At 44.8% G+C, this 23,912-nt stretch overlaps 1 protein-coding gene across 3 annotated transcripts in view; it reads left to right on the top strand.

Annotated features, from left to right (window-relative positions):
• The first annotated feature begins 327 nt into the window (after window positions 1–327).
• CHKA (choline kinase alpha) overlaps window positions 328–23,912 on the top strand; it is a 65,971-nt gene continuing 42,386 nt past the window's right edge. For all 3 annotated transcript variants that reach the window (XM_061202168.1, XM_061202169.1, XM_061202167.1), the window contains exons 1-2: window positions 328–821; window positions 23,510–23,621. In XM_061202168.1, coding sequence (XP_061058151.1) covers window positions 484–821; window positions 23,510–23,621 — 450 coding nt within the window. In that variant the 5' untranslated portion in view covers window positions 328–483. The remainder of the gene's footprint in view (window positions 822–23,509; window positions 23,622–23,912) is intronic.

Genomic DNA, 23,912 nt, shown 5'->3' with positions numbered 1-23,912 from the left:
TCTCCATTCTCGCGACCCCGGGCACCAGCTCAACGCCCCGCCCCCCTCGAGGCCCCGCCCCCGCGGCCGCAGGAAACGAAACGGGGGGGGCGTGTGCTGCCGCAGCCAATGGGGAGGCGGCGTGGCGAAAGCGGAGGCGGTTGTGATGCGCCAGGCCGACGGGCGGCGGCCAATCAGCGGCAAGCGCGAGGGCGGGCTGTGACGCGGCCGGCGCTCCTCGTGCGGCGGCGGTATAGGAGCGAGCGCCACGACCAGCAGGACCAGCCGAGCGCCGCCGCCCGCCGCTTGCCGCCTCTACGCCGCCGCCGCCCCGCGCCCGCCCGCCGCGCCCCCAACCGCCGCCGCCCCCGCCCCCGGCCTGCCCGTCAGCGAGCGGGCGAGCGGCCTCCGCGCCCGGCCTCCGTGAGGGGGGCGTCCAGCCGGACCCTGAGCCTCGCCCTCTCGCGTTGCGGCCGACCGCGCCTCCTCGGCCGCCTGCCCGGCATGAAGACCAAGTTCTGCAACGGGGGCGAGGCGGAGCCCTCGCCGCTCGGACTGCTGCTGAGCTGCGGCAGCGGCAGCGGCAGCGCGGCCCCGGCGCCCGGCGTGGGGCAGCAGCGCGACGCCGCCAGTGACCTCGAGCCCAAGCAGCTGGGCGGGCGGCAGCCGCAGCTCGCGCTGCCCCCGCCGCCGCCGCCGCCGCTGCCGCTGCCCCCGCCGCCGCCGGCCGACGATCAGCCCGAGCCCAGGACGCGGCGCAGGGCCTATCTGTGGTGCAAGGAGTTCCTATCCGGCGCCTGGCGGGGCCTTCGCGAGGACCAGTTCCACATCAGTGTCATCAGGTCGGTGGCGGCGGCGCGCCGGGGCGGGCGGGAGGGAGGGTGGGCTGCGCGGACGCGGTCGGGTGACGCTGGCCGGGGGCGGAGCCTGAGGGCGGGGGCGGGGCCGGGGGCTCTGCGGCCCGCGAAGCCACCTTTCAGGAGCCTTTGTGAAATCCAGGCCAGATCCCGTGAAACAGGCCCCAGAAGACCTTCCAGGAGGCAGGCTGTTGAAAACATACCGCTTTCGTGGGAAAACACGTCTCTTCTAAGGAGAACAGTACTGTTCAATCACAAAGTACATTTTATCCAGAAGCTTAAACTGTGTCTAGCAAGTCCCTTTGGGTTTAGGGCCTTGAATGAAGGAGGGATGTTTTGGCTGGCTTAAAAAAAATCACTTGGTGACTTACTTTTAGTCCCTCAACTCCATGATTAGGTTTTTCCCACTGAAAGAGACATTTGTTAGCGGTGAAGGGGTGACGTTTGTTAGTTCCCCACTAACCGCTCCGACATGTAGGTGTGTGACCAGCCAAAGTTAGGATGTGTGGCTCCAAAAATAACTAAGAGCAAGGTAGAAAATTTCCCCCCCTTTTTTAAGCTTAGAAAAACTAATCATAAGTTTAAATTACAAAAAAAGTAAGTGTGTACGTATTCAGACTTAACAGCAAAACATAAACTTGGCTTTTGTCCCTCTTGCTCCCATGAGATGATCACTTAACATTTAGTGCGCATCTTTCTATTGAGACCTTTAAAAATGTGTTTTCTTTTTCTGCTAATTTTCTTGTAACTGGTTGACCAGGTTGAGTGCAGTATCTAGAAACTGGCTGGCTGGCTGGCTGGCTGCCACCGATAAGCCCCAAATCCAATTTTAGTCATTTGATTCCTTTTCTGTGCCCAGTGCTTCGCCAGAGCCGCAAATGCAGCAAAATTAACTGAGCTTCACTTTCTTTTTGTGCCTGTGGCCTCTCTTACACATATGCCTAGGAGCAGTGAGAATCATAAAGGTAGAAAGAGAAAAGAAAACCAAAGAATTGCTTAATGAAACCTTTTTTTTTTTTTTTCCTGAAATGAAACTGTCTCCCAAACTATCACATTTAGTTAGGGCTGAAAATTCTCAGTGAGAAGATCATCCTAGGTCATGTGATCTTCAGAAGGTCATCCAGCTGTAAAATGGAAAACGTAGAGGGGCAGTGCCTGAGGTCAGTGGCTCTGTGCTGACATCAGAGTGAGCTGCCAGGTCTCTTGAACCCACCTCCTACTCCAGTGCTCTTGCCTGTTGCCTATGAAAACGTTTTGGACACCCTGGATCCAGCTGTAAGATGTTTTTGAGGTGCTTTTCTGGGGAGTGTCACTCATTAGATAAACCTTTGTGTTTTGCTCAAACCTGACATTCTAAAAGCGTTGAGAATGTCGATGAGAAAACTAATCAGTAGTCAATCTAAGAAAGAAATGGAAAATTTTATTCAAGTCAGACTGAGGGTTATAACCCGGAGACAGCCTCTCACAGAGCTCTGAGGACTGTTCGGAAGAGGTAAAGGGGGAGGCCCAAATATGTGTGATTGTTGTAAAGGGGGTGCGTGCAGTCAAGCACACATCTCAGCAGAAGGTTGCTGCTAGTCATGAGGAATGGCTTCTCAGTTAATGCTCTTCGTGCCTTTCTAAGTGTGGGAAGGTGCAAGAATGAAATATTTCTCCAGAAAATATAGTATCTCTCTGAGGGTCAGTTCTGTCATTTTTCTGAGGGCACAAAGTACTTCATCCTGATCTTTGCCCTGAACTCCTTTCAGGGTGTATTTGTAAGTCAGCGACTACAGTGGCTAATGATTTGATTCTTGTTGAACTGGATAGTGGGCAGGATTCTTTATTCTACAGTCCCTTCCCTTTCGGTTGTAATTTCACCCAAGGTTTGGGAAGCATTTCGTGACCAATCTGTCCCACTGCGTTAAGAATGCTCGTTCCCAGGTCAGGTGAAGATTTCGTTAATAGGCCACTCAATGTGCTGTTAGTGGACTAGGCCCTGTTAACAGTAGCGAAAAGCCTCTGGACCACCTATCTGAGTAGTCTGTTATGCTCCAGGAAAAGTTTCCTTCTTTTTTTTTCTTTAAAATTTTTTTTTTTATTATTTACTTTTGGCTGCGTTGGGTCTTTGTTGCTGTGCACAGGCTTTCTCTAGTTGTGGCGAGCAGGGGCTACTCTTCGTTGCGGTGCGCGGGCTTCTCATTGCGGTGGCTTCTCTTATTGCGGAGCATGGGCGCTAGGCACGCAGGCTTCAGTAGTTGTGGCACGCGGGCTCAGTAGTTGTGGCTCGCGGGCTCTAGGGCGCAGGCTCAGTAGTTGTGGCGCACAGGCTTAGTTGCTCTGTGGCATGTGGAATCTTCCCAGACCAGGGCTCGAACCTGTGTCCACTGCATTGGCGGGTGGCTTCTTAACCACTGCACCACCAGGGAAGCCCCGAAGGTTCCTTCTTGTTGCTTCTTCCCATATCAAGAGCTATACTGTTATAATCGTTGGTCTTATAGAACTATAAGTTTGGTCAATCATTTCAAGTTGGCTAATCATCATTAATTTTATTGGAGGCTTAGTCACACACTTGGTAATGCAAGAAACAGTAATCTTGTAAAATAGGCAGATTACTGGTAATACAACTAGTGACATTAATAAGATCATAAGTAAGTATTTAAACTAAGAACTTCCATTAGGTTTGGCCCAGTATCGCCCCAGGTCGTCTGACCAGTCTGTTCTGGGCCAGTTGCTGTCTTTGAGGGAAATAATATACTGGCATTGTATGTGAAGTTCACCAAAGATGTCTTCAAGTGCAAGGTGAGTGAGTGGCGGGTCATTGTGACCCCTAACAGGATTGGGAAAGGAGTTACATGGTTGGCTCCAGAAGAAGAAAAATTGATCTTTATGGTTGAGCAGGTATTTCTGTCATTGGGGAGGTCTGGTTAACGCATAATGCAGATGCGCGACACACACCAGAGGGGAGGGAGGAGGCCAAATGGGCAGAGAAAAATTTTATGTTTAAATTTTTCTTGTCTTGCCTTAAAATATGAATTTTTGTTTCATCAAGGATGTTTTGTTTCTTTTCTCCAGGAATCAGTGGTCTTGGAAGACACAGCTTTCCTTTTGGTTTGGTGGACCTTTTAAAATAATGTTGTATGGTATGATACACTGCCTCTCAGTCCTGTTTTCTGGAATAGAATGTAGTTATGGAATGAGTTTAATAAGGAGAAAAGAGGTGATTTAGGGTATGGGAAAGTGGGTGCTGCCTAGCTTTAAAAAAAAGGCAAAAGAGGTAGTTCAGGTGGGGAAAGGTATACACTTGGTTGAAATTCAGTGGCCCTCCATAGACAGTTCATGCACAGGTTCCGGCTGTCATGTGCTCTGATCCATCTCTGCAGCCCCGGCTTTTTGCTGAGTGCTGGTCCCTCGGGGGTGTGTGAGACCTCGCCGCCTCAGTGCAGTCCATCCAGTCTGTCCCACACTTAACCCTTTTGCTCCTCCCCACCCTGGAATATGCTTCTCCTGCTTTTTTTCTTTGAGTTATTAACAGCAGCTGGCTGGTGCCTCAGGATTATTTCTCACCCTTTGCATTTGCTCAGAAAGCCCTCCTCAGCACTCGGTGGCAACTAAACCCTAGTGAACTGCTTTTGTGCCCACACCTCCTGTCTGCTCCAGGCCCGCTGTCCTTGCTTAGATCCTGTAACAGGAGGCACCTGTGGATATCCTTGTGCTTTGGGTGATCCCCCCCCCCTCCATTCTGTATCCCATTGCCAGGGATTTCTCAAATATCCTGACTCCTTTGTTTAAAAGTTTACTGTGGTGTCCTGTAGCTGGAGAATAAAATCCAAACTTGTTTGCATGGTTTATACTTGGGCCCCAGCCTTAATTTTTCAGGGTGGTTCTTTTTTTGTTGCTGTTTTAAAATCATTCCTTTCCCCTAACCAGCAGCAACTAACACTTGTTAGTTGCACTTGTCCTTGCACTTCTTGAATGAGCTTTGTGTTTTCAGTCTCCAGACCTTTCTTTGCTCCTACACTCTGCTTCGCAGCCTGGTGTCTGCCTTTTTTTTTTTTAAAATAAATTTATTTATTTAATTTTTGGCTGTGTTGGGTCCTTGTTGCTGCACATGGGCTTTCTTTTAGTTGCGGTGACCGGGGGCTACTCTTCGTTGCGGTGTGTGGGCTTATTGCGGTGGCTTCTCTTGTTGCAGAGCACGGGCTCTAGGCGCGCGGGCTTCAGTAGTTGTGGCACACAGGCTTAGTTGCTCCGCGGCATGTGGGATCTTCCTGGACCAGGGCTCCAACCTGTGTCCCCTGCACCGGCAGGCGGATTCTTAACCACTGCGCCACCAGGGAAACCCCCTGGTGTCTGCTTTTAAAATACCTCCTTCAAGGCCTAACTTAGAGAGCCAGACAGAATTAGTTTCTTCCTCGTTTAGGTTTCTTCCATAGCACTTCATGCATACACACCTTTATGTCACAGCACTTACCACATTGTGTGTGTTTATTCGTTCAAGTCTGTTAGATTGAATTCCTAGAGGGCATGTCGTGTTCATCTTTGTATCTCCAGTAGTAGAAGAGTGCCTGACTTTAGCTCCTGGATTTTAGCTTAAATTGGCTCCTTTGCTGTCCTGCTAATGTGATGACAGGACTCTTTGTAATCAGACTACTGGTTGCCTGAGTCCCTCCAGCTATGAGTGGTATAGGGAAAGATAAAAATTACCGTAACATGAAAATTGTCATTAATGTACTGACCACTTGGAAATTTTGTCCATGCCTGGACATCACAGCTGAACACTAGCTTCTGTCTCTGCCCATCAAATCAACGTTTGTTATTATCACTCTCATTGCTGGTGGATAAAACAGTCACAGTGAGTTGTGAAATGAAATTGTAAATCTTGCAAAAGATGCAAGATATCATGAAGTTTGATGAAAGAAATGTTTGTGGACTATTAAAGTTATACACACATCTCCCCACAGACCCACTACCAGTTGAGAAATGATAGGATAGATGGTACCATGGGCCCTTCAAAATCAGATCATTTAAATATCAAAAGACAGAGAGGGCCTTGAAAAGACTGGCAAAGTCTTCAGCTGTATTTGCAAAAGTATACAGTAAAAGTCGAAGGAGTGAATTGTGCTTTATGGTGCTATCTTAAAGGGTTTTGGAAAAATTATGCCAAAACTCCCTACTTGATTTCCTTTATATGTACATAGTTGCTTTGATAATCTAAATTATGTTACATGTAAAGACATAAATAATTCTGTTTCATTTTTCAAGATAAAGTTTCATTTACACTTTGTTTTTACTACACACTGTGAAAATTTGGTCCCTTAAGGGGCCTTACTTCTTTTTAAAAAAAAATGAATAAACTTAACTTTTTTTAGAGCAGTTTTAGATTCACAGCCAAATTGGGCAGAAAGTACAGAGAGTTCCCATTATACCCCCCCTCCCCCCACAGCCTCTCTCACTATTGACATCATTCTCCTCCTGCAGTGGTACATTTGTTAAGTCCATGAACCTACACTGACACATCATCACCCAAAGTCCACAGTTTACATTAGGGTTCACTCTTGGCGGTGTACCTTGTACAGGTTTGGACAAATGTATAATGATGTGTACTGTATCCACCACTGCAGGATCCTGCAGAATAGCCTCATGGCCCAAAAAGTCCTCTGTCCTCTGCCGATTTATCCCTCCCTCCCCTCAAACCCTGATCTTTTTAGTGTCTCCATAGTTTTGCCTTTTCTAGAATGTCATATGGTTGGAATCATACAGTATAACCTTTTCAGATTGTTTTCTTTCATTTAATAATATGCATTTAAGTTTGCTCCGTGTCTTTTCATGGCTTGATAGCATATTTTGTTTTAGTGCTGAATCATATTCCGTTGTATGGGCGTACCACGGTTTATCCATTTGCCTGCTGAAGGATATCTTTTTTTTTTTTAAGTCTTTATTGAATTTGTTACAATATTGCTTCTGTTTTATGTTTTGGTTTTTTGGCCCCGAGGCATGTGGGATCTTAGCTCCCTGACAAGGGATCAAACACGTACCCCCTGCATTGGAAGGTGAAGTCTTAACCACTGGACCGCCAGAGAAGTCCCTGAAGGATATCTTGATTGCGTCCAAGTTTTGACAGTTACGAATACAGCTGTTAATGAACATCTGTGAGCAGGTTTTTCTCTGGATGTGTTTTCAGTTCATTTGGGTAAATACCAACAAGCCCAGGTGCTGGATTATATGGTAAGAGTATGTTTAGTTTGGTAAGAAACTGCCAAACCATCTTCCAAAGTGGCTGCACCATTTTGCATCGCCACCAGCAATGAATGAGAGTTCCTGTTGCTCCACATCCTCACCAGCATTTGGTGTTGTCAGTGGTCTGGATTTTGGCCATTCTAGTAGGTGTGTAGTGGTATCTTGTTTTAATTTGTGATTCTCTAATGGCAAATGATGTTGAGCATCTTTTCCTATGCTTACTTGCCATCTATCTTCCTTGCTCAGGTGGTTGCTTGGATCTTCCGCCCATTTTTAATCAGGTTGTTTTCTTATTGTTGAATTTCAAGAGTTCTTTGAATATTTTGGATAATAGTTCTTTATCAGATGTCTGTTGCAAATATTTCCTTCCAATTTGTGGCTTGCTTTGCATTCTCTTGATAGTGTCTTTCGCAGAGGAGAATTTTTTAATGTTAATGAAGTCCAGCTTATCAGTTATTTCTTTCATGGATCATGTCTCTGGAGTTGTATCTAAAACATCATCACCATACCCAAGGTCAACTAGATTTTCTTTAATGTTATGTTCTAGTTTTATAGTTTTGCATCTTACATTTAGGTCAATGATCCATTTTGAGTTAATTTTTGTGAAGGTATAAGGTCTGTGTCTAGATTTCATTTTTTTGTCTGGGGCTGTCCAGTCCTTCCAGCACCATTTGTTGAAAAGACTATCCTTTCTCCACAGTATTGTTTTTGCTCTTTGTCAAGATCAGTTGACTGTATTGATGTGGGTCTGTTTCTGGCCTCTGCATTCTGTTCCATTGATTTATTTGTCTTTTTTTTTTTTCTTTTGGCCAGTATCACGCTGTCTTGATTCCTGTAGCTTTATAGTAAGTCTTGAAATCTGTACGATCAGTCCTCAGACTTTGTTGTTCTTCAGTATTGAGTTGGCTATTCTAGGTCTTTTGCTTCTCCATGTAACTTTAGAATCAGTTTGTTGATATGCGCAAAATAACTTGCTGGGATTTTTATTGGGATTGCATTGAATCTATAAATCCAGTAGGGAAGAACTGACATCTTGACAATATTGAGTCTTCCTGTTCACAAACATGGAATATCTCTCCATTTATTTAGTTCTTTGATATCTTTCATTAGAATTTTGTAGTTTTCCTCATATAGATCTTGTACATATTTTGTTAGATTTATACCTCAATATTTAATTGGGGGGGTGCTAATGTAAATGGTAACATGTCTTTAATTTCATTGTCTGCTTGTTCATTGCTGGTATACAGGAAAGCAACTGATTTTTGTATATTAACCTTGTATCGCATAACCTTGCTATAATTGCTTATTAACTCCAGGAGTTTTTTTCTTCAGTCTAGTCTCTTGGCTTGCTCATCTCTGACCCTTATGCCCATGGTCTCCTTCCCGGTTTTCCTCTCTGGTGGAGCCTGGCAGTCAGCCTAGACTCCCTCCATGATCTCACCATCCTCTGTCCGCTGGCAGGGAATCTTGTACCACCCTAGGACAACCCTCATCTTTAGCTTTGCATTAGCCCATCTTGCATCCACGACCAGACTGCCATCTCCCTGTAAATCAACATTCACTCATCTCATTGTGCCTAGTACTTTTTTTGTTGAATATCACAGTAGTCCAGGGCCTGGTGATGAAGCAATAAAAACATGAGGCCCAGGAGGTCCATGTGGGCTAGAAGGGATGTGGGGCACTTTGTGGAGAAAGTGGGAGCATCCCTGAACTCTGAAACGTGGAAGGACCTTTCAGGTGGGAAGAGGAAGCAGAGGTGTGCTGCGTCCCAAGGATGCTAAGGTTGGTGGCTTGAAATGGGTATTTTAGAAATACTTTCCGAGGGACGTTTGGTAATGTCCGGACACACTTTTGATTGTCACGATTTCGTGGCGGTGGTGGCGGTATTACCGGCATCTAGTGGGTAGAGGGCAAGGATACTGCTCAGCATCCCACAGTGCAGAGGACAGCACTTTCCTCTCCGTGCCCTGAATGTGGACAGTGCTGAGGTTGAGCAGCCTGGAGCCGAGGACTGGAGACTGAGCTTTTCTCTGTCCCGCACACTCTTTTTTTTTTTTTTTTTTTTTTAATAAATTTATTTATTTTTGGCTGTGTTGGGTCTTCGTTTCTGTGCACGGGCTTTCTCTAGTTGAGGCGAGCGGGGGCTACTCTTTGTTGCGGTTCGTGGGCTTCTCATTGCGGTGGCTTCTCTTGTTGCAGAGCACGGGCTCTAGGCTCATGGGCTTCAGTAGTTGTGGCACGTGGGCTCAGTAGTTGTGGCTCACGGGCTCTAGAGCACAGGCTCACTAGTTGTGGCACATGGGCTCAGTTGCTCTGCGGCCTGTGGGATCTTCCCGGACCAGGGCTCGAACCCGTGTCCCCCAAATTGGCAGGCGGATTCTCAACCACTGCGCCACCAGGGAAGCTCTGTCCCACACACTCTTAAAGATTAACCTTTGCTTTGCAGTTGGTAATGATAATAAGCAACTGACATTGTCTCCTGTAATCTTCACAGACCCCTACTAGATACTGTTACACCATTTTACAGAGTAATTTGCCCAAGACCATGCAGCTGTCTGCAGAGCCAGCAACCCATCTGGGACAAAGCCTGTTCTCATAACTGTGCCTGCAGACTTGGTGTTGAGAGAGCTGGGAATTAAGACACCTGTTCCTGATTACTGTGTATTGATGCTGTCATTTTACTGAAGTGCTTTTTCCCCCCTGAGCTGTGGTCGTTTCAAGTTGAATTTTAGATGGTTAGAAGAAATTTTGCAAAAATCTCCTTTTTTCCTGTTTGTGCTCTAAATTCAGTAGCTCTTTTGATATTACGCTGTCTTCTATTTTCCGTGCAGGCACTGAACCTTAGGGAGACTGAGTCCTGTGTGTGCTGGGCTTTGCGCCATGTTACTTGCGGACAGTTTGCAGAGCTTTCAGTGACTTTTTTGGTTTTCAGCAAAGTACAGTTGGTTCGGTGCAGACCAGAAACTTCCCATCTCAGTTTAGCAGGTGAAAACCTTTGTGCTAAAGGCTTCTCTGGAGCAGGCAGTGTCTCAGGTTTCTCGTTGTCTGAGCTGACTCACCTAGATGGACTCCTTTTCCAAATGGTTGAAAATACCTAGATGTTTTTGATGGATGAATGGACGAGCAGAGTGTGGCATATACCTGCAATCAGATGTTATTCAGCTGTGATAAAAAGGAGAGTCTGACATGTTACAACATGGCTGAACCTGGAGGACGTTCTGCTAAGTGAAATAAGCCAGTCACAAAAAGACAAATATTGTATGATGTTACTGCTGTGAGGTCCCTAGAGAAGGCAAATTCATAGGGACACAGTAGCCTGGTGGGTGCCCGGGGCTGGAGGATGGGGAACGGGGAGTTAGTGTTTAAAGGGCACGGAGTGTCAGCTTTATGAGGTGAACAGTTCTGGAGGTAGAAGATGGTGATAGTTGCACAAGAATGTGAATGTACTTGATGCCACTGAACTGTACACTTACAGATGTTTAAGATGGCAAATTGTATGTTATGTGTGTTTCACCTCAACTTAAATATGGGGAAAAAAGTAATCTAGAGGTTTGACGTGAGGAATGGCATATTTCAAGACCATGGGCACTTCACCAACTTGTTGTATCACTGCAGCATGCATTTTCCCCATGTAGAATGCTGTAGACTAAAACAGAAATAACCTCGTTAAGACCTGGTAAGTCTACAAATAAAGGATACAAGCCATTTGTAAAGGTACTTGTATTAAATACATGTTGCTAAAATAAAAACTGTGTTATACAGTAAACTACTATCTAGTGAAGTGATTTTACTCCAAAACTTAAAAAATTGTTTCTGTGGGGCAGAGAGAGTCCACACAATAGTGCAGAGGCTCTCTCCCCTGCATTCACTTTATCACTTGTAGTTAAAATTACCAACTACTTCCTGTCACACACTGAGTACTTGAAGCACAGGGTGTGACATTCCCAAGTGCCCAGGACCTGCTCCGTGTAGACCAGCTTCCTGCTGCCGTGTTAAAGTGACACACAGCACAGCATGAATGGACCACATCTACTGGACTGTTCGGCCTTATCATTGACTCGGATTTGACCTCCTTTCTACACATGGAGTATATTTGCAATCTATGAGAACTTTTCAGAGCAAGCAAACTTGAATGATAGTTTTTATAGCCAACACCTGCCAGTAGCATTCAGTGTTTTTCGCAAGGTGGGTGAACAGTCTGGGAGGATTTGTGAAGCGGCCAGGAACCAAGATGCCATCTTGCCCTGCGGCTTCGTGGTTGGAGAGGGAGTGATGAGGGAAGCGCCGTGTCGTGGTCCCACCCTGAGGACTGAGCCTTAGAAGGTGGGGAGCTGGAAGGATAGTTTTTACAGTTGCTGTGGCCCAGCCACCTTCCTTTGCTTCCCCGCATTACGGTTGAGTACTCTCTGTATTTGAATGGGGAGCCCTCTTGCCACCTCTGGCCTCCTGGGTAAAGTACAGCCGTGCCGTAAATGGTGAGCTGATAGACCTTTAAGTCAGGAGTGTTTCCTCATTTGCCTCATGGCGGGGAAATGTTCATTTTTTTCTTCCTCCTTGAAAATCTCCACTGCCATTAAGTCTGGAAATTAACTGTACTTTATCCCAAATGTGAGGGTAACCTGTTTGAAGTGTAGTGACCTGTTAGCAAGTTAAGAGGATCTTGATGGATTTTGTGCCTTACCAGGGTTTTGGGGTTTGTCCTGTGTTTAGGTAACATGTAAATTTCCCCGAGATGCTTCATTGTCTAACACAGTCGACTTTTGTTGGAAAGGATTATGCTTCAGGTTCTGGAACAGTGGGGCTAACGTAGAAAAAGATGAGTTGAGGGAGGAGAGAATCAACTTGCCTAAACCTAGAACTGCCTCTAAAGCTGAAGGTTGGAAAAGTCACCAAGAAACAAATTGATCATTATTATTATAGATTGATATCATTGAAAAACATTTTGGCTTTTTAAAGGGCTCAGTCAGGCAGTTCAGGGCTGAAAATGAGGCCCGGGCCTAAAAATCCTGAAACGTACACAGGGTATTATCTGTTATGTGACTAGAGGAAAGAAATTAGCAGGAAAGGTTCAATTAACTGGAGCCCAAGTTACTAAACATTTTCCTTAATTTTTTTTAAGAGAAAGTGTGAAAATAAGAAAAAGCAATATTACTTTAAGCATTAAGAACATTCCCTGGCCCGCCTTGGAAGCCGTTCACATCTGAGTTCCTCTGTGTGTGTCTTAACCTCCCTAGTGCTCTGTAGTGATATTTCATGTTCAGAATAAGGGCCCCAGGCCAGGGAGGGGCTTGAAACGTGAACGGGTACATCACATTTGCCACCCCGTATTTAAGGCAGGAACGGAGGGAGGTACAAAGAGTTTTTAGATTTTCCACAAGAGTGTTTTATTTGTTAGCCTCTCATTATCTTGTGGTTAGGATGGTACTTCATACCGACCTGATGATTAACCAGGAAGTCAGTTGAGGGGGATAGCTCCCTCCTTGAGCATTCATTCCTTTTATTTGTGAAGGGATTACAGAGGACAGTTGGAAAAAAACAAGGGTTATTTTTGCTCATTTTGTTAAAGAAAAAAAATCTTTGAGTAGATAATCAGTGTACTGGCTTTAAGATTCAAACATTACGAAAGGGTGTCTTTCTCCCACCTCTGACCCCTGCGCCTCTCCCTAGAAGCAAGCACTTCCAGAGAGATGTCATGCATATATTAGTATGCGTGGGTGTATTCGTTTCTTCAGCAAACACTGAGAGCTGCAATGTGCTAGGCCCTGTGCAAGGGGCTGGGAATGTGTAGCTTCCCCTCCCTCTTTAATACTTAACAGTAGATCACTTTTTTTGCACTAAAAGCAGCACTGTGTCTTGGAGATTGTTTTATATTGGTATTTATTGAGCTACCTTATTCTTTTGAATAGCCATATAGTGTTATATTTTAATTGAAATATCATTTTGATCTTTTCAGGACAGTTTGAATACTAGAACTTCTGCTTTGTTAAGTTAATCACGGTAATAAAAGATTCCATTCATTAAGTGCTCACTCTTGGGTCTTGCTGACTGTGCTTATCTCATTTAACCCAGGCAACGAGCCTCAGGGAGAGGAATTCTTAACCCCAGGGGCCCAGAGAGGCTGAGTAGCTTGCCAGGAGTTAAAGTGTTAATAAGTGGTGACTCCTGTCTAGTTCTAACACAGTATGATGGTTATTTCAGCTAGTCACTCAGGTATGCACTTCCGTTTAGGCAGAGATTACATACACCTGTCTCTATTTTTGCCCAGATTTTTTGTAATAAGCAGTTCTCTACAATAGTACCTATTGCTTGCAAGGTATGTGCAAAAGTATCCTGAGAGTATGATGTCTGGCAAGGACTTCAGATGACCTTGAGTGTGTTGACGAGTCCTGTATTTTAGGTAAGTAGTAAAGTCAAGTGGCATCTCTACGCTGAGGTCCAGTCGGTGCTCCCATGGGTCAGAAACCTCTGCAGGTAGGCATCCTGCCACAGTCCAGGGCCGAGTGACATTCGTATGGACGAGTCCTGTGGAGAAGGCAGGGTCCCCCCAGGGGTCTGACCTTTTCAGGGACCCTGTTTTACTGATGAGAGCTGCAAACAGACCTGGTTTGTGAGTCACCCTTTGTCCGTTTTGGACTGTGAATAAGGGTGAGTAGGATTCTGTAGGGTGTACATACGATGGCAGGTAATTAATGCCTGAAGTTATGGTTGTGGCCTTTTACTGCTTTCCCCTGCACATAGGCTACTGGAAATTTCATCTCTTCCGAGTCTTCCTCTCTTAGTTTTCCTGCATTGCGTTTGGCCTGCCAGCGCAGGGGTGGAATTCAGGATGCTGCACTAAAGAGTACCATGGAAGCCACCCGGTTCAGAGATGTTCACAACTACTGAAGCATAATTTTAAAACTTTGACAAGTCCAGAGATTGTGAACAGCACAGAAGTGAGCCAATCGGCAGGAGGAGGGCAAAGGGCACGGGAGGCCGGCGTTGGCAAACCTTCCCTCCCCAGGCTTTATTCTGGAATCTTTTCTCTTGACGGTGTTGACAATGGCCTGGATGCCTGGATGGTGGAAGGTGCCTGGGCTGTGGAAACCAGGTAATGGGAGAGTGGAGGAGAAGGCGGTGGGCTGTGTGTGTGTGTGTGTGAGCCCTCCCTGACAGGCCTCAAACTGGGGGGCTGCGGGAGTAGGCCGCAAAAAGATAACGTGGGGAGGAGAAAAAGAAGTGTATGGCCAGGACCAGAGGGAAGCACCTTTGGTCGTGCTGGTGGGGGACGGGTGCCACCTCCAAATAGAGTTACAGGTAGGTGTGGGAAGCTGTAAACCCAGTGTAACACAGAGGTTTCCTGAAACTCGCTAACTTCTCTCATTCCAAAGTCCTTAGTAATGCTGCTTCTTTTTCCAGATCCTAAAATCAGAGGCATCTTTTTGAGGGCTTGATTTCTCCTAGGGTCTAGCAGTTTCATTGGAAGTGTTCACTACTTGGGAGCAGATTTTAATCAAATGGTGATTGCCATGGATCATACACACGGAGCTTAATATTAAGAGGACGGTCATTCATAGGTTCAAATAAATCAATGAATGGTCGATTTAATAAACTACTTAAGGCAAGTTATCACTGGTTTAGAAAGGAAAAAAACAGCATTATTGAGATGTAATTCACGTAATATAAAATTCACCCTTTTAAATGGTACAGTTCAGTGTTTTTTAGTATTTTTACAGAGTTATACAGCGATCACTGCTGTTTTTTCAGAACACTTTCATCACCTCAAAATGAAACCCTGTACCATTAGCATTCTCTTCCCGTTCTCCCCTCCCTAGCTCCTGACAACCACTGATCTACTTAATTTTTATGGATTTGTCTCTTCTGGACGTTTCATATAGGTGGAATCGTACGACATGTATGGCCTTTTGTGACCAGTTTCTTTCACTTAGCATCATGTTTTCTAGGTTTATCCGTGTTGTAGCATGTATTGGTACTTCATTCCTTTTTACGGCTGAATAATATTTCATTGCTTGATATACCACAGTTTGTTTATTCATTCATTAATTGATGGACATTTGGATTCCTTCCCTTTTTTGGCTATTATAAACATTTGTGTTCAGTGTTTGTGAGGACATATGTTTTCATTTCTCTTGGGTATATGTCTAGGAGTGAAATTGCTGGGTCATTTTGTAACTCAACATTTAACTTTTTGAAGATGTCACTGATCTTTTGAGCCCTCTGTCAGAGGATCTCCACAGACCCCAACAAATATCCCTATTGAGTTTGAGAGGATATTGGACAAGATTATTGTTGCTTTGACCCATTGTGATCTTTTTACCAGCGCCTTTTTTCCCCTTGCTACCAGTGATCTTGGTTTTATACATATACTAAATTACCAACTGATTTTTGAGAAGAGTTCATTATAGTATATGCTGGTGATTGTGTATTAGATGCCGTAAAGTTTTATGTGAAACAACCTCTCTTTATTAAAAATTACAAACATTTATAAAGTAGTAAAGAATAAAATTTTGAAAATAATAAAATAGCTTTATCAAATCTGAACATTTGGCTTTGGGTTCCCTTCTTTTGCCCAGAGGTAACCACCATTTTGCATTGGTGTTAAAATTCTGTTTCATTCTGAAATAAGATTCTGATCTTTAGAACAGAATTTTGAAGTCTTTTATAACCTGTGTATTTGGTCTAAGTGCTGAAACATTAGAGCATTTTTTGCGACAGGTGTACTTGTAGTAGGGTGGTTCACGTATGGGGGGTTAATAATCATGTGAGTCATGGAGCATTTGGTTCATGTTTGACCGTAGGTAACCAGTTGTCATCTAAGCTTCTATTTTAAGAAGACCTTTCACACCAGGAAGGCGTGATGATATTTCCTGCTGCGAGGAACTTTGAGAGGAAGTAGCATCAAATGCCAGATCTTAAGTTTCGTGGAGTGGTTTTTGTTTTGAAATGATTTTGTGGAATTTGTCAGGGTTCTTTTAAAATTAATTGCAGTCGGGCTTCGCTGGTGGCACAATAGTTGGGAATCCACCTGCCAATGCAGGGGACACGGGTTCGAGCTCTGGTCTGGGAGGATCCCACATGCCGCGGAGCAACTAAGCCTGTGCGCCACAACTACTGAGCCTGAGCTCTAGAGCCTTCGAGCCACAGCTACTGAAGCCCGCGTGCCTAGAGCCCGTGCTCCGCAACAGGAGAGGCCACCGCAGTGAGAAGCCCGCGCACAGCAACGAAGACCCAACGCAGCAATAAATAAATAAATAAATAAATAGGAAATCTCTTTTTAAAAAATATAAATAAATAAAATTAATTGCAATCAATATGATGCCAACTGTGACACAGTTTCTTTGACCCGTTTCTGGATCAACTAAAATTTTAGGTTATCTGCTATTTTACATCTTCCAGTTTTCTTTTCTCCTCTTAATGATTAGTGCAGTTAATTGTATGGCTTCATTTGAAGCAGGTAATGAATTGACATTTATCAGTTTGGGGGGAAGTTACTTAGCACAGAATCACTAAGGCATATCATCAAGAAATCCATTTAAATAAAGTTGCTAACTTTTAGTATGTTTCATAGTTTATTTTCATTAACTATTTTTCCCATATTGATGTACTTACAAATATTCCCTTTGCAATAATTTTTTAACTTTAAAATATTTCATGCCATTTGTTAACTTCATATCTTGAAGCATTAAAAAATTTCATTATCTTCACTAGCAGTTTAATGTTTTAAAAAATTATATTTTTGATAATATCAAGTTTTAATTGATTAAAAAACAGGTCAGTCGAGATATGAGACAGGAGTTCTGACACCACTGACAGGTGAAGAGTGAACCAGTGTGGCTCTGTTTTAGGACACTTTGGCAGTAGGAATCAAGAAATTTTAAAATGGTAGTGCCCTTTGGTCCAGAAAACCTAGCTTTAAAGGATCGCCTCAGATCGTGCATAAAGATTGACATATAGGTATACATTTTATAGAGTTGTGTGTAGAAGTAAAAAATAATGGGAAAACTCTAGCATTAGGCAATTGGTTAAACCATGCTGTATCTTTAAGGTGAAATTCCGTGCACAATTAAAAATGATGTTTTTAATGCTGAATTGATGGAAAATGCTCATAATATAAGTGGAAAAGGAACTTTGTGGAGCAGTATATTCGCCATGATCCCAATTTTAATAAAAAGAAATTGGGAAAAGGAGCTTAGGAAAATGACAAGAAAAAATATATACTACAGTGTTCAAAGTGGTTATATTTGAATAATAGAATTTGGGTAAGTAGTTGTCTTTTTTATTTTGGGGGGGGGTCTTTCAGATTCATGTACACGCAACTTTTTGGAACCTGGATTTTAAAATCTGAAAGTCAAACAATTTAATACACGTTAAAGCAGCCTACTTTAGTTGCTTCAACAACTGATAAACTTAATTGAGTTTTAAAAAATATGCCAGGTCACCCAGGTTCTTCGTCACTTGTGATGTGTAGCTGATCTTGAATGTGCCAAAAGCAACACAGCACTACCAAGCAACTGCTTTGTGGCTCTGTTTTCACAAATTCATTTTCTTTAGCATATAAACCAGTTAGCCTTTTGGTTCTTCAATTTGGGGTTGGTTCTTTGTTTTGTTTTTGCATGGTTTTTTTTCAGATATCCTTTACGTTCTATGTGTGTTGTCATTTGATGAGTCAAATTATTCTCAATTGTAAGTTAATTCTTGATAAGCTGTATATCAAGAGAAATTGAAATTATGATTTTCGCATCTGATCAGCAGTCTGTAAAAGCAGCTCTGTATTCTGCTCGTTACTCCATTGGTACTGTTTGAGGGACCTGTGGGGTGACGATTAGGGACGCACACTCAGCTGGATCCCTAGGGCACTGGTTAGAATTCCCGCCAGCAGTGACTTCTCTTTTCAGTGTCCTACCTGCCATGGCTTGCTTACATATGTTGAATATGAAATAAATATGTTATTCTCATCTTATTTGATATTTTGCTTATGTGAGTATCTCTGTGCCTCCTAAATTTAATTATGACATGTATGTTTATTTTAAAGATCTTCTGCCACATGTTAAAAAGGTTGAAGTTTCAGACTTCTTTGGAATCCTTGAGCGTTCCTGGGGTTTTACTTGGAAGGATATTCTTGACAAATCCCATGGTAAATTGGCTCTTGTGTTTCTGCTGTCATTTCTGTGGCGTATCTTCCCATCGTATCTTCTTCCTAGTCGTATTATTAGCTCATTGGTGTCTGACTTTTTTCTAGGTGGTTTCTGACAGTTTGGGTCATCTGTGACAATGACATTGTTTTATTTATTTTGATTGTTACTTAAAAATCATCCATATTTTACTTCTTCCCACTAGGGCCTATTGGGCGAGCGGCTACAGATAATGCAAGAGATGAAGGATTTCCAGGTTGTGGGCTTGTCTGTGGCCAGGCCGGCCTGCTTTCCTTCTTTGGGACTCTGGGGATAAACTGAATCGAGTTACACAGCTTAGAACAGTCGTTCATCTGTTTGCTCTCGCCGTGGACTGAGCTTTCGAGAGTATGTGACAGGAAGGAAAACTAGGGCTTTTAACTGATGTCATGCCTGTCCTGTTGCTTGGTAGCCAGAAGCCCATGCTGGCTGTGCCTGGACGTGGCAGGCCCTTGTGACAAGCCGTGCACTTGGGGCGCAGGCCTGAGTGGAGGGGAAAGGAGAAGGCTGCCCGGGCCCTTCTGTTTCTGTGCCTTCCTGCTCCCCATGTCTTCCTGAGCTGGGGTGGACAGCTAGCTTGCCTCCCGGGAAAGTAGGTCCTTATTCTTGCAGAGGTTCCCAGATGCCATGATTGCTTTTCTTTAAATAAGCTGTTGAAAAATATTCTTTAAAATGCTTTTTATTTACATCTGTGAAACGTTTCTGTAGAAGCACATTCAAGTTTCATTGGTGAAGAAAAATGAGATTTTTTTTTTCTTTTCTAAACCATTGAGATATAGTTCACATAGCACATAATTCACCTGCTTAAATTGTAGGATTCAGTGGTTTTTAGTATATGGGTTTTTTTTTTTTTTTGGCTGTGGAGCATGTGGGATCTTAGGTCCCCCACCAGGGATTGAACCCGCATCCCCTGCATTGGAAGCTCAGAGTCTTAACCAGTGGACTGCCAGGGAAGTCCCAGCATATGGTTTTTAATATATCCACAGGTATGTGCAGCCATCACCACAATCAATTTTAGAACAATTTCATACCTCAAAAGGAAACCCTGTCCCCTTTAGCCCCCTTCTGCCCTAGCCCTAGGCGCCCACTCTGTAGATTTCCTCGTTCTGGACATTTCATATGAATGGAATCATCTAATATCTGGTCTTTTGTTCTGGCTTCTTTCACTGAGCATGTTTTTAAGGTTCATCCATGTTGTAGCATGTGTCAGGACTTCATTCCTTTTTTAAAAATTGTGGTAAAATATGCATGATGTAAAATTTACCATTTTAACCATATTTAAGTGTATAGTTTAGTGGCATTAAGTCGGTCACGTTGTTGTTCAACCATCACCACTGTTCATCGCAAGAATGTTTTCATCTTGCTAAACTGAACCTCTGTGCCCATTAAACCGTAATTCCTCATCCCTGCCGGTAACCCCTCTTTGAATTCATTAGCTCACTCCGAATCTGTTTTAGTTATTTTGTGTGTGTTTCCTGGAATGAGGTATGTCCTTTTGAAGTCTAGCCCTGCTGACAGCTTGATTTTAGTCCTGTGAGACCTGTCTAGAGGCATCTGACCTCCAGAACTATAAGATAATAAATGTGTGTTGTTTAAAGCCACGAAGTTTGTGGTCGTAAGTGACAGCAGCCACAGGAACAGAGCCATTTGTCTTATGCAAGTTAGTACAGACTTGTCCTGACGTTGGGCTCCTGTGATGGATGGTGGTGCCCGCAGCACCACTGTGTGTCTGGCATGGCACGTGGTGCCCTCCTGCTTGTGTCCCGTCTCTCAGCATGAGGGTTAAAAGCAAGGATTCTGGAGCCAGATGCCATCTTCCATCGTGGCTCTGCCACTTTCTTGCTTTGTTTCCTCCCCTGTGAGATGGAGGCAGTACTGGCACTGCCCTGTAGGTTGTCGGGAGGATGGAATGACCCCACCCTTGCTGCATGCTCAGGACGTTGCGGCCCCAGGGCTCCGTGACCCTGAGGTCTTACAGTGACTAAATTTAAGTGCTGCTCCTTTACAGAGGAGTGCATTTTTGAGGGTCACAGAGGTTTAGCAGCGTGCCCAAGATTACACAGCTAGTAAGTGCAGAACTAAGGTTTGAATCGGCTCCCTGGCTCTGAAGCCTGTGGCTTTTCTTTTACATGATGCCCTCCCCCAGGAGAGGGGACTGTCCCTTGGGGAGCTTACAGTCTAATTAGAGAGCCAAGGCTGACCGCCAGCCTATTAGAGAACAATGTAAGATGGTCAGTTACCAAATGTAACAGGGAGGAGTTTGGAGAAGGGAGGTTCTGGGAGAGTGCTGTGGGTCATTGTCATTTTCAGAAAGTCTCTTGAGCATCCACCATCTGGGGCCCCTGGGCCTTGAGAATTGAAGTTAGACGTGACCCCTGTCTTCAGGAGCTAGCAGGGAAGACAGCAGAAGATTCTTGAGGAGGTTGGGCTTTGAACTTGGTTTTAAACAGTAGGTAGTTTTTATTTTTTTATAAACTTATTTATTTTATTTATTTATTTTTTGGCTGCGTCGGGTCTTTGTTGCTGCGCGCGGGCTTTCTCTAGTTGCGACAAGCGGGGGCTACTCTTCGTTGCGGTGCGCGGGCTTCTCATTGTGGTGGCTTCTCGTTGCGGAGCACGGGCTCTAGGTGCGCGGGCTTCAGCAGTTGTGGCTCGCGGGCTCTAGAGCGCAGGCTCAGTAGTTGTGGCGCACAGGTTTAGTTGCTCCACGGCATGTGAGATCTTCCCGGACCAGGGCTCGAACCCGTGTCCCCTGCATTGGCAGGCGGATTCTTAACCACTGTGCCACCAGGGAAGCCCAGTAGGTAGTTTTTAGATGGCAGAGAAGAGTGAGGAGTTTCCAGACTGGAAGAACAGGAGTAAGTGGATGTGGTGACACTGTATCAGTTACTACTAGGTTTAGATGCTTATAACAGAGGACCCCAGAGTCACAGTGGTTAAACAACATAGAAATGTATTTCCGTTGTGCATTAAAGAGGTCCAGGAGTAGCCAGGCTGAGCAGGTGTGGCAGCTTCACGGCTTGATGGGGATACAGACTCCTTTCAACTAACCGCTCTGCTGTTCCTAGGATGTGGCCCTTAATCTCGTGATCTAAGAAGCTGCTAAAGCTCTGGCCACATGTGCTAGTTAGGATCCTGGCAAGAAAACGGAAACACCACTAGGTATTTCAGCAGCCATAGAGGATTTAGTATAGGGAATTGGGTGAACAGGCGGTGGAGAACCAAAAAAGCAAAAAGGGAACACAAGTGATTAAAATAAGGAATACTAGGTGGTGCAGGAAGCAGGCTCCTGGGGCTGGGGGACAAGGGAAGAGGTTGGGGTGATCAGAACCTGGAAGCTGAGAGGAGGGGCCCACAGAGTTGGGATCCCAACCTCCAAGGAGAGGGCACTGCTTGGCTATTGCTGGGGACCCCGAGGCTGGTGCTGGGGTCGCCCAAAGAAGTGAGGACGGGAACGGGCGGGTTGCTGCCGCAGCACGCGGGCAGGAGCGGCAGGCAGACACGTCTGCCGCCAGAACCTGATGAATGGGAGCAGCTGATAAAGGAGGTTTGTCATCGGCAGAGTCCCAGCCCAGCATCACAGCAGAACTGGAGTGGGAGTTTGGAGCCCAGAGGCAGTAGCTTAGCCCTGACCCACCACTGTCTCCTCGGTCCACACAGCAGGATGGATGGGGAAGAGGGGGCAAGCGCGTGAGCGTGTCTGACGTTGATTTCCCAAAAGCCACGTAGACACTTCCTTGACATTTTATTTGCCAGCACTTGGTCGAACAGGCCCGGCCAGCTGTAGAGGCAGCTGGTAAATAGAGTCCTGACGCATTGCATGTTGCTGCCGGAGCACAGCCCAGGTTCTCTAACCCAGGAGAGTGGGGAGTGTCCGCCACAGGGGTGGAACTTTGAGCATTTTTGTGGCACCGTTAATGCAGCAACGTTAGCAACCTCCAGATAAAAAGTTCTCCCTGTTATCTTTCTTCCTCACACAAAGTGAACTCTGTCTCTTGGACCATTTCTTGGCGGTGCTTGTCACTGCGTGCTCAGGATCCCTGTCTGACTGGGCGTGTGATGATGCAATTTAGGTTTGTATTTAGCCTCACTTCGGGGAACGTAGCTTCACTAAGACTGTCAGTGGATAGAAGAGGGAAAGAGGCTGCTGGCTTCTGTGACTGGGGGATGTTGTTCTAGGAAGCTCTGGTCCACCTTGCTGATAACTTTTTCTCCACAAGTTTCACCTATACTGCTGTGTGACATTGATGCATCTGACAGGCAGGTGTAGACTCAGGGTTTGCTGAAGCGTCTGGTTCAGACATTGTCCCATGATTTTGAATTCTGTCTTACAGTTTTATGCCTGCTTTCTTCATTAGAGTGGAAGTTTCTCGAGGGCAGGAACCAGAGCCTGTTTCAGTTTTGTGTTACCCGAGCTTCCAGCGTAGTGCTTTGCTTATGTAATAGCTCCTTACACTTTATTGACGAGCTATGAATGGGATTTGGGGACTCTGAAGTCTACTACAGATGAGGTGCCTCTGGTCTCGAATTCCTAATTGTACAGTATTTTGTGCTCATTTAACTCCAATCCCTGCATTAACTAACCACCCTCTGCATCTAATCATTTCCAACCCAGGCAGGTGATTTGTCCCCGAGGCTATGCTTTCCTGTTTAAACGTCCCCTGTAACTTGTTGCTTGTCTTTGGTAGTCACAGTAGAAGGTTTAGGGTATTGAGAGCTCTGAGAGCTCCAATAATTGTTAATTATTAGAGCTCTCAGAGCTCCAGTAATTGTTAATGTTGCAAATTTTTTGAAAAGGCTGTTAGGCAAACCTGGTTAAGAAGGGGTGGATCTTTCCACTTCATAGTGGAAAGTCCTGGAGGAGATGGTTTAAGTATTGCCCCAAGAGTTTAACCTGGCAGTGATGGGTATATGATGGGAATTTTGGATCATACATGAATGTGGGCTGGAAGGGAGGCATCTGGGATTTCCCCCCATTACCAGGGCTGAAGAGGGTCTCCTCGCTCCTTGTCACTCTCTGAGGCAGATGCCACATGCAATTATAAAAACTCCCCCCATCGCTATCCTAGAAGAACAGATCCGGAATTTGCCTGTTTTTAATGTGACTCGTAGAATTGATCTGAGAACTGCAGAGTTAATCATTTATGTTGCTAGTATCCTGAGAGATTAAATGAACACTTAGATGAGGACAGTTCTTGTGGAATGGGTCCTGACTTCTCATCCACAAGCGATTTAGCTTGCTTCCAAAATACAGATACTTAACGGTCCTCTTGTTTCTGGCAGAGGTGGCCTCAGTAACATGCTGTTCCAGTGCTCCTTACCCGACACTCTGGCCACCGTTGGTGACGAGCCTCGGAAGGTGCTCCTGCGGCTTTATGGCGCGATTCTAAAGATGGTGAGTTCCTCGGCTGCTTGGGGATGGGAGGGGCCTGGTCACAGTTCTAATCCTCTTTCCTAATTACCTGGGAAGAGACTTAAAATATGTTAGTGGTGGTGTAAGTGCTATTTAAATATATTGCTTTTGCTTTAATTGGGCTGCACAACTTGGTTTTTTGTTTATATTCTAAGTAAATTCTGTCTTTACTTACTATTTGTTAGTAAACTAGTACAAATACGCCCAGCTTTATATCCAGAGGAAGTACAATGTTGGTTAAATCTTTAATAGTGCTGGATAATGCTTGAAATT

Source organism: Eubalaena glacialis, chromosome 10, assembly GCF_028564815.1.
Source record: "Eubalaena glacialis isolate mEubGla1 chromosome 10, mEubGla1.1.hap2.+ XY, whole genome shotgun sequence".
Taxonomy (NCBI): domain Eukaryota; kingdom Metazoa; phylum Chordata; class Mammalia; order Artiodactyla; family Balaenidae; genus Eubalaena; species Eubalaena glacialis.
The sequence above is the reverse complement of the archived record's forward strand: the minus strand, read 5'-3'. Positions and strand labels throughout refer to the sequence as shown.